General features: G+C 47.5%; 1 protein-coding gene across 1 annotated transcript in view; it reads right to left on the bottom strand.

Annotated features, from left to right (window-relative positions):
• Positions 1 to 2,120: 2,120 nt before the first annotated feature.
• CLPTM1L (CLPTM1 like) overlaps positions 2,121 to 12,007 on the bottom strand; it is a 1,829,238-nt gene continuing 1,819,351 nt past the window's right edge. Inside the window, exon 17 of the mRNA XM_085606118.1 lies at positions 2,121 to 3,302. Coding sequence (XP_085462244.1) covers positions 3,218 to 3,302 — 85 coding nt within the window. The 3' untranslated portion in view covers positions 2,121 to 3,217. The remainder of the gene's footprint in view (positions 3,303 to 12,007) is intronic.

Genomic DNA, 12,007 nt, shown 5'->3' with positions numbered 1-12,007 from the left:
TATTCAATCCATCATCCAAAACTAGACCTAATCCATCTTTGAGTTTAGTAAGATTGGAGAGGGTAAAAACCTTCCAGTACTTGGGGGTAACCCTCCACGAGAATCTATCATGGGAACCCCAAATTGCAAGAAGTCGGTTAAAGCTGTCCCAATTGTCTGGGGGAATTCTGAAGGTGGTAAACTCCTCCACGTACAAACCCATTAGTCCGGCAGTGGAGATGTATAAAACCCAAGCTAAAGCGGCCGCATCTTATGGTGGAGAACTATGGGGGTATAAAGCGGGGGTAGGAATTGTTAATGTAGAAAATAATTTTCTCAGGCGTCTTCTTACACTTCCTCGTGGTACACCCCTTTTCCCCCTAAGATTAGATATGGGTTTACCCTCCATAAGAGATGATTTGGAATTAATGCCATTAAGATTTTGGCACAGGCTTTGGTCTACTGCTGAGCTTGTACATTACAGGCAAGAGCTCACTCATGTAATGAATTTGAACCAGTGTGATAAAATCCCGTGGTTGGCCTTTATAAAGAAAGAACTCTATCGGTTGGGACTCCCTGAATTATGGGAGTTCCCTGAACAAGGCTGCCATAGGGTTTCACGAAAATGTCTTGTGGGGATATATAAGGAGAAAAGTCTTGCTTCCCTGGTTTCCGCATCCAATAAAGGTATTCTGACTGATCGATTTTTGGTTTTCAAGGACTCATATCAGTTTGAAGGGTTTATGGACATTATCTTCCCCATTATATCAAGAAAATTGTTCATTCAATGGAGGTTAGGGACCCTGCCCATTAAAACCTTTACCTACAAATGGACAAAGAGGGATGATAAAATGTGTCCAGGATGCTGTACCTATGATGAGGAAGAAATTCATCTTTTGTTTTTCTGCCCAGCCTATAATAGACCAAGAAAATATTGGTTAGCTCCACTCTGCAGAAATTTGGGTATAAGGAGTCACCTGCACTCGTATAGAATATTGAAAACGAGTACCGCTCCCCACATAGTCTTTTCAATTGCCAAATTTTTAACGGCTATGTGGCGCATAAGGTCCAAATCACTTAAAGATTGATTTTTGTTGTAATGAACTGCAATTGTCCCTTGTGATCTGAAATACTACGTGCACTGATTTTATGGATTTTAGTAATGATTTTTACATGTAGTGGATGTCTTATGTTGATATTGTACCATTGCATCTTTTATGGCCAAATCGGCCGAAATAAAGAAATAAATTGAATTGAATAAGGAAATTCCGCACCTGAATAATTTTAAATTCTCATCTCATTATTGTCCCAAAGATTGTAATCGTCGCTCAGCATTCCTTGGACCCATCAAACGTTAAACATAATATAGCCAGTATAACAATTTTCCAAAAGCTCATTTTGATACTTATCTTGATAGCTTTTTTCTCGTATATATACCCAGAGAGATAAACAAAGGCATTGGGAACAAGCACAGACTGGGTGACTCTCAGCTGTGGAACATGTTTGTAAAATAAACGGGAACCTGCAGCACTAAAATTAACAGGCAGCGATGGGCGGGAGTGAGAGGGGACCAAGGCATGGGATATTAAGTGACTGTGATATGTGCGCACGGCCATGCTAATTGAAAACAGATGGCCCCTATGTGCAGCTGCTCGCTCCCGCAAGGTGGATGCCTTTTCAAGCACGAGTGCTTGAAAAGAGCTGACCGATTTCTAAAGGTCATCTCCTAGAGCAGAGCATGCACTGCTCTAGGTTTGACCTATAAACGGAGGCATGGTCAAAAAATGTATCTAAATGCCTGTGTGATGGGAAAGCCACCTAAACAACAACACATTTTATGCTATTCTTTGGGTTCTTTATTAGTCGAACATCTTTTAAAAGACTTTTTTTACTTTTACCATTAAAGATCTGGTAATTACATGATATTGTATAACTTGAAAGCATCGAAAAATTGCCTTAATTGTATCTATGCTATTTATGCACATGTATGACTTATGGCACTATAGAATACCATTTTACCCTTATCAGACTGCATAACCCGTGTAATTTGTTTGTGAATTGAAGTTTTTATTGAATTTTAACATGTGAAATGTATGTATATTTTCATTGCTTTTATGTGTTTCAAAAAATCAGAATAATCATTTCTTTGAGTTGATTTTGATGTAATTTAATAAATTCGACAATGCATGTACAAGTTTAAAATTTCACTTTCAGCAAATAAGATTTTAAGGCTTTACCCATACTTACTACAGCTGTATGTTGGAACATTTAATGTTAACAATTAACTCATCTGCTTGAGGCATTCTCTGCAAACAAACTTAAGATGAATCTTAGAGGCTGTCGCATTTGCACCCTAAGTTTAAAGTCGGGTCACTATGCTGTTACAAAGCCGAAAATGGTTCTCCGTAAAAGTTATGCTGTATCCCATTCACTGTGCTATTGTCATTGTCGACTAACACGGGGGAAACAGGAGTATGGGTGGAACATTACAAACCAGGCTCAATGAATAAACTGGTTGCGCTGATTAAATGTGACCCAGTACCGCCCTACTTATTATGCAGGACTAGAAGATGAAGGTATAGCCAACTCCAAGAGCGAGAGTGCATAGCAAGATTTATGGTTCCAAGTTTTGCCTTCGTCAGAACACAGACATTTCATAGCACAACACACTAAAAAGTTAAAACTAAACGCGACGCATGGTGCCGGTAGTGCTCTCACGCAATTACCAATCTGACAAACTCAATACAAACAGACCACCAAAATTGTTCCCTTAAAACAGCGTTTGTTTAGCTTTTTCAAAACCTGAAAACATAATTTTTAATGCCGTATTCCCCCCCCCCCACTCAAACCAAATTTAATTGGAAACTAAATAAAAAAAACTATTAACAGCTCCAAGTAATTTTGGTTAAAGTTTACTGCAACATTTTAGTTGTTGTTGCTTTCAGTGACATGCTTAAACATTACTGTACTTACATAAGATGCATAATATTTGTTGGTCATTTTAAAAAAGATACAAAATGAGGGTTGTATGTTATGGGGAATGTTCTTTTCTTCCTTTGAAAACATGTTTAGGGCATTTTAAGAATTTGGCAATGCACAGGATGATAGTCCTTGAAGGCTACCTGCAGCTTTCACAAATACTCTATTACTCGATAACTGTTTTCCTCAATTATCGATTAAAAGCTTTCTTCAATACATATAGCCAAGAAGTCCAAAGAGAAAGTTTTCACAGTAGGCTTTAATCTAGGTGGGGTTTTCTTTTAGATTTTTCTTCATATGACTCGCCAAATTCGTTGATTCTGCTTTTATCCACAGGGTAAAGCCTTAAAGATAAAAAAGCCATAGACATCGGTTACTCACATATTTTTATTTGAGCAATATGTTTTAACAAAATAGCAAAACATATTTCATATGTATCCCATGTATTATATATTTTTCTTAATTACATCTGAGCACTGCCGTTCTAGAACGCCCAAAAATAATACATAGAAAGCAGCAGTCCCTTAAATACCAGTACCTTTAGTGTACACTATACAAATAATAACAACAATTCAGCAGAATTGATTTCACCACGTGAGGCTCAAAAGTTCTAAAGAAACAACTTAACAGGTTTTACAAGAGAACAGGCCAGAAGACAGAAAGGTAGAGGAAGCATCAAGTTTGTCTGACAAAGTGTGCTTCCTAGAAACGGTTTGCAAGCAGAGTGCAGCACTGGCAAATCAATCAATCAATTCTTTATTCGGCCTAACTTGGCCATAAAAGCACATAAAACAATAAAACATCTTGTATCTTAATTTTACGCTCAGACATATCTAAATTAAAATACAACAAATTGTTAAGGTGCAAATTTTGAAAAGGTAAAAATGCATTGCCAAAAATACATACATACAGCAATAAAAACTTTAAAAATACTGTATAAAAGGGCGCCGGGGCTCAACCTAATAAAACCTAACAAACAACAAGCATTTACAATGCAATGGTCTCGGCATTGGTAAAGTTAGAGCTATTGGCATTGCTCATGACATTATTTTTGTTTATGTTTTTGTTTTTAAAACATTTAAAGAAACGGCATTGTCATGAGCAATGCCAATAGCTCTAACTTTAACAATGCCGAGACCGTTGCATTGTAAATGCTTGTTGTGCCCTGGCACAGGGGACCGTTTCTTTCTGGGCTGCAGTGACAGCACATCGATGTGAGCTGCTCACTTCTTACTAGAGGAGAAGTTACGGCAGGACGTCATGCCAGGTGAGGTCCTAGGGGAGGGAAATCCTTTAAAGAGTCATTTTCTCTCTGGATTTTTCCCTTCTCTTTTTGAAACTCAGGAGCAGCAGCGTTGCCGTGGTGTCACCAGAGCTTTAAGTGGAAGCTTTTTCAATATTCTATACAAGCCATGCTACTTATTTATCTCATGCAACTAACAAAAGCCAATAGTCCTGCCTTGTTGTAGGTATGATGCTACGTGTTGTTCCATATCTGGATGCAACGACAGAAACAGCAAAATACAAGTTGGGGGGCACACTATGCGAAACACAGACTTTTAGCTTGTGTTTTAAGCCACGCCCTTAATTACATTAGCCACACCCCTTTGAGAGACCCCTCCCCCTTTTTCATCCCACGTAAAGCCCCGAGTATACCTGTGAGTGCGAGCTGAGAGTTCCCTGTAGGAAAGGAGAACGTTAATGAGCGTGAGCATATCCTGTAGGTCCGGAGTACTTTAAAGAGTGTGAGCATATCCTGTAGGAAAGGACAAACTGCATGTGCTGCCGCTGCGTACAGGATACGGAGCGTGGGCCGTAAATATGTTGTGGGAGAAACCACAACGAGCTGACATGGGAAACATCACTTTGTTAAATCTGCGCATATAAACAGCGCGAGGACGTTATAAACAAAGAGGGGAGAATGTGGCGTAACGGCCAGAGCTACCACAGTTGGAACCGGATTCGATGCTCTGCAACATCCTGCGTTTTTGGGCAGATCACTTCATCTACCTTTGCCTACCAATAAAACAACTTGCCCTTGTGTAATCTAACTGTTGCTAATTTAAAGCGCTTCAATAACTTTAGGTCGAGTTCGCGCTATAAAAAGAGCAAGCATAAATAAACACAGACAATCAGCAACACACTCACACGCTTGTAAACCTGGCACACGCTTTGAGTGAAAGGACACACCCAGGGCTCTGTGCCACGCCCACAGGCGTGTGACTGATTTGTCAAACACACAAGAACCAATGGAGCACAGGAGGAGCCAGGCCCAGTCACAAACATAATAAACTGAAGTGACACGCCCCCAGCCGAGAAAACACAAGCACACCTACGCCTCACAATATACAAGATTCAGAACTCAGAGGCGCCTACAGGGCTGCAGACAGAAATCACACCCGGGATCTCCGACACCCCAACAGGATAGGCCCACGCAGATCTACAGGGGGCGCCCACAAACAGACACGGATGCTTAGAGAGGCGCACACAGACCGCTCGCTGCCAGAGAGGTGTGACGCGCCCACCTATGTGTGTGTACAAGCGAATGCACAATCTAAGCAAGAACAGCCATGCACAATACCAGCTGCTCTAATGGGGTCATTCGAGGACAGGCGCAGGGTGAGCAGGCGCCACGGACCCGCCGCTCACGGATGACCCAGATCCAACGGTATTATTGGTTGTATGTGCCCGCCCCCTCTTTGGAGACCTGGCTCACCAGCCCAGCCGGGTCTAGAAGGTTCTCGGCAATATTTGTATTTCCCGCCCACCTGTCGTGCTGCCCCTGGCACCCTCGGATCTCCGCCCTTTCCAGAAAGCTCGAGTTGTTGCATGTCAACAATAAACACACGGTTCAGGGCTGCCAGCCCGACCAACGCTTCGCCCCTGGACAACTTCACATCTATATGTATGCATCAACAGGCCACAGCGTGGCGTCGTTGCACGAGCCCTCACTGAAGCGGACCCTCGGCGCGGGGAGCAGATTCTGCGTCACTGCGTGTGGCCCGCAGTGCCGCACTTTTATCCACCTCGGAAGGATGAAAGGCTGCGCTGCGACTGGAATCTATGTCCACAAGCTCGACGAGTGGGCACCCTACTGCACTAAGACACCAGGCTGACGTGAGCAGACATAGGCACCCAGAACCTTCTTAAAATGCATGTATTTATTATAAGAAGGAAGGCAACCATTCTTTAAGCCCTTAAAATGTCAGCGAATTAATATAGTACAATACGCCAGAGCTGTTGAAAATATCGCAGGGCTGGGGCAGAGTCAGTGTAATGGGCAGGTCCCAGTTTCCTATGTTAGTGTGGTAGTTCAGCGGGTTAACGCGGCTCCTTCTCGTAACTGCATAAGGTCGCATGTTCACACCCTGTTTTAGATTGGTCTTACTACTGCAGTACACGAGGGACTATACTAGTTAGCCCCCGCATTAGAAAAATGTTACCGCAAACCGAGTATCCTACCAACATTTAAAGGTAGCGTCGTCCAATGACTGCAGCTTCAAAGAGCCTAGAAACGATGTTATTTAAAGTGTTTGGCCATATAGCATCCCGTACACACAGATAGCACAGTGAGCTGCACACATTTCATGAGATCAGTGAGTTGCTGAAGAACTCTGAACTTGCTGCACCGGACTGGGAATAAATAACCCGCAAACAGGTAAATAAATCCAGCCACAGCAGTTCACTGTGCCTAACACCCCAGACAATGAATACTCCGATGCAGAGCTATGCGGGGCCGGGGTATAAACTCTCATTAGCTATCTCGGTTGGTTAATGCCCTTGCCACGGCTGCCTGCCTCTACGCAGCGACAGGTTCTGCGGTACTTTGCGCTCTTATTCCCCACAAGTCACTTACCTCGGAGAGGCCGGTCTCCAGCGGGAGGTGCACGCTGGGGGTCCGGGCATAGGGGAAGACGCTGCCCGAAAAGCCAGGGAGGAGGTCGGTGTCAAAGAGCCCCTCGCCGAAGCGCTGGTCGAAAAGGCGGCTGGGAAAGAGGGGGCCCGGGAACCAGGGGCGCCTCATCCAGGGGTGGCTGATGGTGATGTCCATGGCGTCTGGTGCGAGGGTCACGGAGGTATTCCGGTATCAGAGCGGGAGCTTCTCTAGCGCTGCCTGCAGTCCTTGTCCGCCAGGCGCCTCCGCTCTTCCTTATATACCCGCGCCGCGGCGTCCTGGAAGGAGCCAGAAGTTTACAGAAGAGGACCGATGCCAGCGGAGGGCAGATCATTCCAGGCGTGGAGCCCCGGGCTAATCCGTCACCAGGGAGAAGAGGTGGGCGGGGACAGGAGGGCCACCAGGAGAGGGGGGAAGAGAAGCAGCGACAGAGGGAACGAGGGAGAAGCAGCGAGAGAAGGGAAAGAGGGAGAAGCAGCGAGAGAGGGAACGAGGAGATCAGGTGAGGGAGCAACGCCGGGACACCACCGCCTTTCTCCGAGGCACAGCAGAAAATGCCTCGGAGAAACGCCACATCCTTTTCGGATTTGGGGGCGTGTTTTGCTGTTGTCTCCTCCCTGAGACTTCTCGCAAAAAACACGCCCCCCGATCCGAAAAGGACGGGGCTTCAACGGAGTGACTGGACCTCTTCTCCAGTGGCTGGCCAGCATTTTAGAGGCCAGCCAATGGAGAACAGGAGAGAAGAGGGGCGGGTGCAAGCCCCTCTTCTCAAAGTCATTAAATCTCGGAGCGAGACTGCGCAAGCGCAGCCTTTCGCAGCCGAGACCTAAAAACCTCCATATAGGTGTTCGCTATGTAAGTACGGAATAATAGGAGCCACCTAAAACCATTAATTTAATCTAATTTTAACCAATTTACATAACAGTACATTTATAAAATAGCTCACTGTCTCAAGTTAGCAAAATACACCCTGCCAAAAACCGGGATGAACAGCAACAGGTTTTTGGCGAATCCAGAGTTGCAAGTAAAGTTAAGTAAAGTAAGGCAGGTCTCACTTTTAATTTAAAAAAAAACCAGAGGAGCTAAAAGGGGGCGAAGAACAAGTCACTTACCTTCGGTATCGATAGATCTGTAAAATACATAGGTTAGTTGTAGATTCCTTACCTTAGAACTCCCCCCAGGTGTCAGTCTGGATCCGGAGATTTTTCTTAGCAGTACCCCCCACACGTCGGTAGGTGGCGTCAGTCGACTACGCGTCCATCGTCCGCATCGTGGTTGTCGGAATGACGTTGTGGTGCCTACTTAGATGCCGCCGATGTGCGCTGACGTCAGTTCTGACATGGCTTTCCACGCCAGAAGCGCAGAGCCATTAAAGACAATGACCACTGGTGGTCACAACCAGGGCCCTGTAATGGAGTCCCTAAACCTGGAAGTCAGTTCGCTGAGCGGGAGGATGGGTAGGGCGGTAAGGAACCTACAACTAACCTATGTCTCTTACAGATACGTTACCGAAAGTAAGTAACTTGTTCATCTGAAAGAGACTGTTATTTGTAGATTCCTTACCTTAGAATAGATAGCCGAGCAAAATCAACCACAGAGGAGTGTCTGCAAACCAAGGTCCCAGAGGACCGAACGGGCAAAATAGCAGTCCCTTCGAACTCGACTGTCCAGGCAGTAATGTCTTCTGAGCGTGTGCAAAGATGCCCACGTTGCCGCCTGACAGATATCAAGGAGTGGGACTCCACGTGCCAATGCAGTGGTTGTTGCCATAGCCCTAGTGGAATGAGCACGCAGCCCCACTGGAGGATCCTTCTTTGCTAAGGCATAGCAGATCTTTATGCAAAGGACAACCCATTGAGAGATGGTACGTTTTTGAACAGCCGGAACTTTCTTGGCACCTACATATCCAATAAAGAGTTGATCATCCAACGGAAATCTTTGGTGTGGTCAAGAAAGAATGACAGTTTAGGGTCCAGACGGTGGAGTCGCCCTCCTCCTTGGAAGGGCGTGGAGGTGAGAAAAAGGTGGGCAAAATGATAGATTGTCCTACATGAAATGGTCTTACCACTTTAGGAAGAAATGAAGGCATTGTTCCAAGAACCACTTTGTCCGGATGCACAGAGAAGAAAGTGGGCTTGGGGGACAGAGCTTGAAGCTCACTCACCCTGCGAGCAGAAGTGACTGCCACAAGGAAGGCAGGTTTGACAGTAAGGACCCTGAGAGGACAGTTATGAAGAGGCTCGAAGGGAGCAAATATAAGATATGTGAGAACAAGATTTAAATCCCACTAGGGCCTTATGAAAGAAGATGGAGGAAAAAGTTGAGTAATGCCCTTAAAGAATATATTTACAATAGGAGACTTGAATAAGGATGGCTCTTCTGGCAGCCAAAGAAAAGCAGAGATAGCAGCAAGATAGCCTTTAGGAGTGCCCAGAGCAGATCCCTGCTGGGCCAAATAAATTAAGTACAAGAGGACCTCTGAAAGAGGCAGAAAGGGGATCCACAGCCTTTGCTGTGCCCCATGCCACAAACTTTTTTTTTTTTTTTTTTTTTTTTAAAGTTTTTATTGAACAATAATTCGATTACAAGCACGGGCCTACAACCACCAGGGCCGGCCGCTAAGTACAGAATGAAATATACATTTATCAAAGCTGCAGTCGGTTCCCGGGGCTCGGCCCCGTAGTGACTCCGGATAGTTCTAAAGGAACAGGAGACTTAAATCCAACAAACACAAAAAACTAAAAGAAAAACAAAAGGCGAGGCATAAAGACAAACAGTGCAGGTCAGGCTTCCTCCGGGGAACTCCAGTTCAGACCATTAAGCAGCACGCGAAAGGAAGGAGTACCGGGAGGCTGGGGACGGGGGGGGGGCCAAGGAAAATGAACGTCCATATGTAGTCATTCCAAAAGGTGCCCGGAACCGTCAAGGGTCAGGGGGACATGGCGATATCGGTGTCCACCAGGGGGGGCGTACAGATACCCCCGCGATATGCATTCCATTGCCCCCAGATTCTGCCCCATGCCCCCGGCTTACCACGGGCAACATACACAGTCTTCTCCCTGAACATACACCAGTCCATATTCTCCTTCCATACTGACACGGTGGGCGGCCGCTGGGCACCCCAAAGCTGCGCTATATCTCTCTTGGCAATCATGTTCCCCAGGGCCGCCCACCGAGTCTGAGCCGCGCTATAATCATTGGGCTCCCACACATTCAGGACACAGCGACGCACCTCCGGCAGCAGCACACCCCCAGTGACCTGTCCCATAACCGTATGTACCCGGCGCCAGTAGTCCGCCACCTCGCGGCACTCCCACAGGATATGGAGAAAGGTGGCGCTGAGCCCACAACCCCGCTTACAGAGCCCATCGTCGGAATATCCCATCGAGACCAAGCGAGGACCCGTCACATACACCCGGTGAAGAATCTTAAGCTGTACCAACCGGAGACGGGCTGGAATGGCGACCTCCTTGGGGGACGACAGTGCAGACTGCCAGTCCTCGTCGTCCAATTCCACCCCATCCCCCGTCCAAGCCTCCCGAAGGCGCACCAAGAGGTCAGCCCGATGATTAATCAGTTTCTTATAAATTAAAGAAATAGTACTGTCAGGGACATGTCCGTCAAGTATGCGGTCCTCGAGGGGCGAGGAAACCGGGATCTTGGTCCCCTCTCCAAAGACCGAAAGCAGGGCGTGTCGAACCTGGGCATAGCGGAAGAACTCCCTGTCCGTAAGCTCATATTCGGCCTGAAGAGCCGCGAAAGTCTTAACCGCGCCCTTATGCCACAGGTCTCCCACTTTGCTGATACCAATCGTATCCCACTGGTCAAATCCCTTCGTAGTCCAGAGGCTCCCCAGGCGATCGGAGGCAAACAAAGGAGTAGCACATGTCAGTCGCTCACTCCAGCCCGTGGCCGCAGTGGCAGCCCTCCAGGTCCGCACCGCAATCTTAGTAGGACCCGTAAGGGTCCGGCCAGCCGAGCGGGAGTAAAGCGCCCTGTTATAGTCCCCGCCGGGAAGCAGGAACTTGTCCATCTCATACGCCGGATTCAGGCCAGGCGCATACGTGGCATGGTTGATGGCCGAAAGCTGCGCGGCCCAATAATACCTGCGAATGTCGGGAAGCGCGATGCCCCCGTCGTACCAGGGGAGAGTAAGCTTAGCAAGAGCAATACGCGCCCGCCCGTCCCACACCAGTCTCCTCTGCAGGCTCTCCACCTCCCGAAAGTAGGCCACTGGGATGACGTCGAAGGAATTCTGGAGTGCATAGAGGAACCTGGGAAGGGACATCATTTTGAACAGCGCGGCCCGACCCAGCGGGGACAGGGGCAGCCTGCACCACCGGGCCGTGTCCTCTCGCAATCGCCGAAGCGGACGCAGGAGATTCTGCTCATAGCGAGCCACCGGGTCCAGCGAAACGTATATCCCCAGGTACTTAAAGCCGCTCAGAGATACCTGGATCGGAAGCCGAGGCGGCAGGAGAGGAGGACCACCGGAGATCGGATAGACGCAGGATTTAGACCAATTGATCGTGAGACCCGAATTATTCCCAAAGGAAGTCAGAACGTCAAAGAGGACGTTGAGCGACTGCCGCGGTGAGGTGAGATACAGGAGAATATCGTCCGCATACAGCGAAACCCCATCTTCAAAGCCCGGGGCCCACCGGATCCCTCTAAGCGAGGGCTCCCAGCGGAGCCAAGCCGCGAGTGGCTCCAGGGCGAGAGCAAAGAGCAAAGGGGACAACGGGCATCCCTGCCTCGTGCCCCTGCCGAGGGCAAAGGGCCGAGAGACCCGCCCATTAACCACCACCTGAGCCATGGGTCCCGTGTAAAGAAGCTTAACCCAGCCAATAAATCCTTCCCCAAAGCCAAATTTAGCCAAGACAGCCCAGAGGAATGGCCACTCGATGGTGTCAAAAGCCATCGTGGCATCCAAAGAAACCAGCACGGCCGGTTCGGAGAGGAGCTCCGCCCTGGCAAGGGCGCCGTGAAGACGCCGCAAGTTAAGAGCGGTGTTACGATGCGGGATGAATCCGCATTGGTCCGGATGAATAAGATCGCACACGACGCTCAACAGACGATTGGCAAGGACTTTCGCCAGGATCTTAGGCTCCGCATTTAGCAGTGAAATAGGCCGGTAAGAAGTACAGCGGTCTC

This window comes from Triturus cristatus, chromosome 5_1 (assembly GCF_964204655.1).
Source record: "Triturus cristatus chromosome 5_1, aTriCri1.1, whole genome shotgun sequence".
NCBI lineage: Eukaryota > Metazoa > Chordata > Amphibia > Caudata > Salamandridae > Triturus > Triturus cristatus.
Note: the sequence above shows the minus strand (reverse complement) of the source record. Positions and strands in the feature narration are given on the sequence as shown.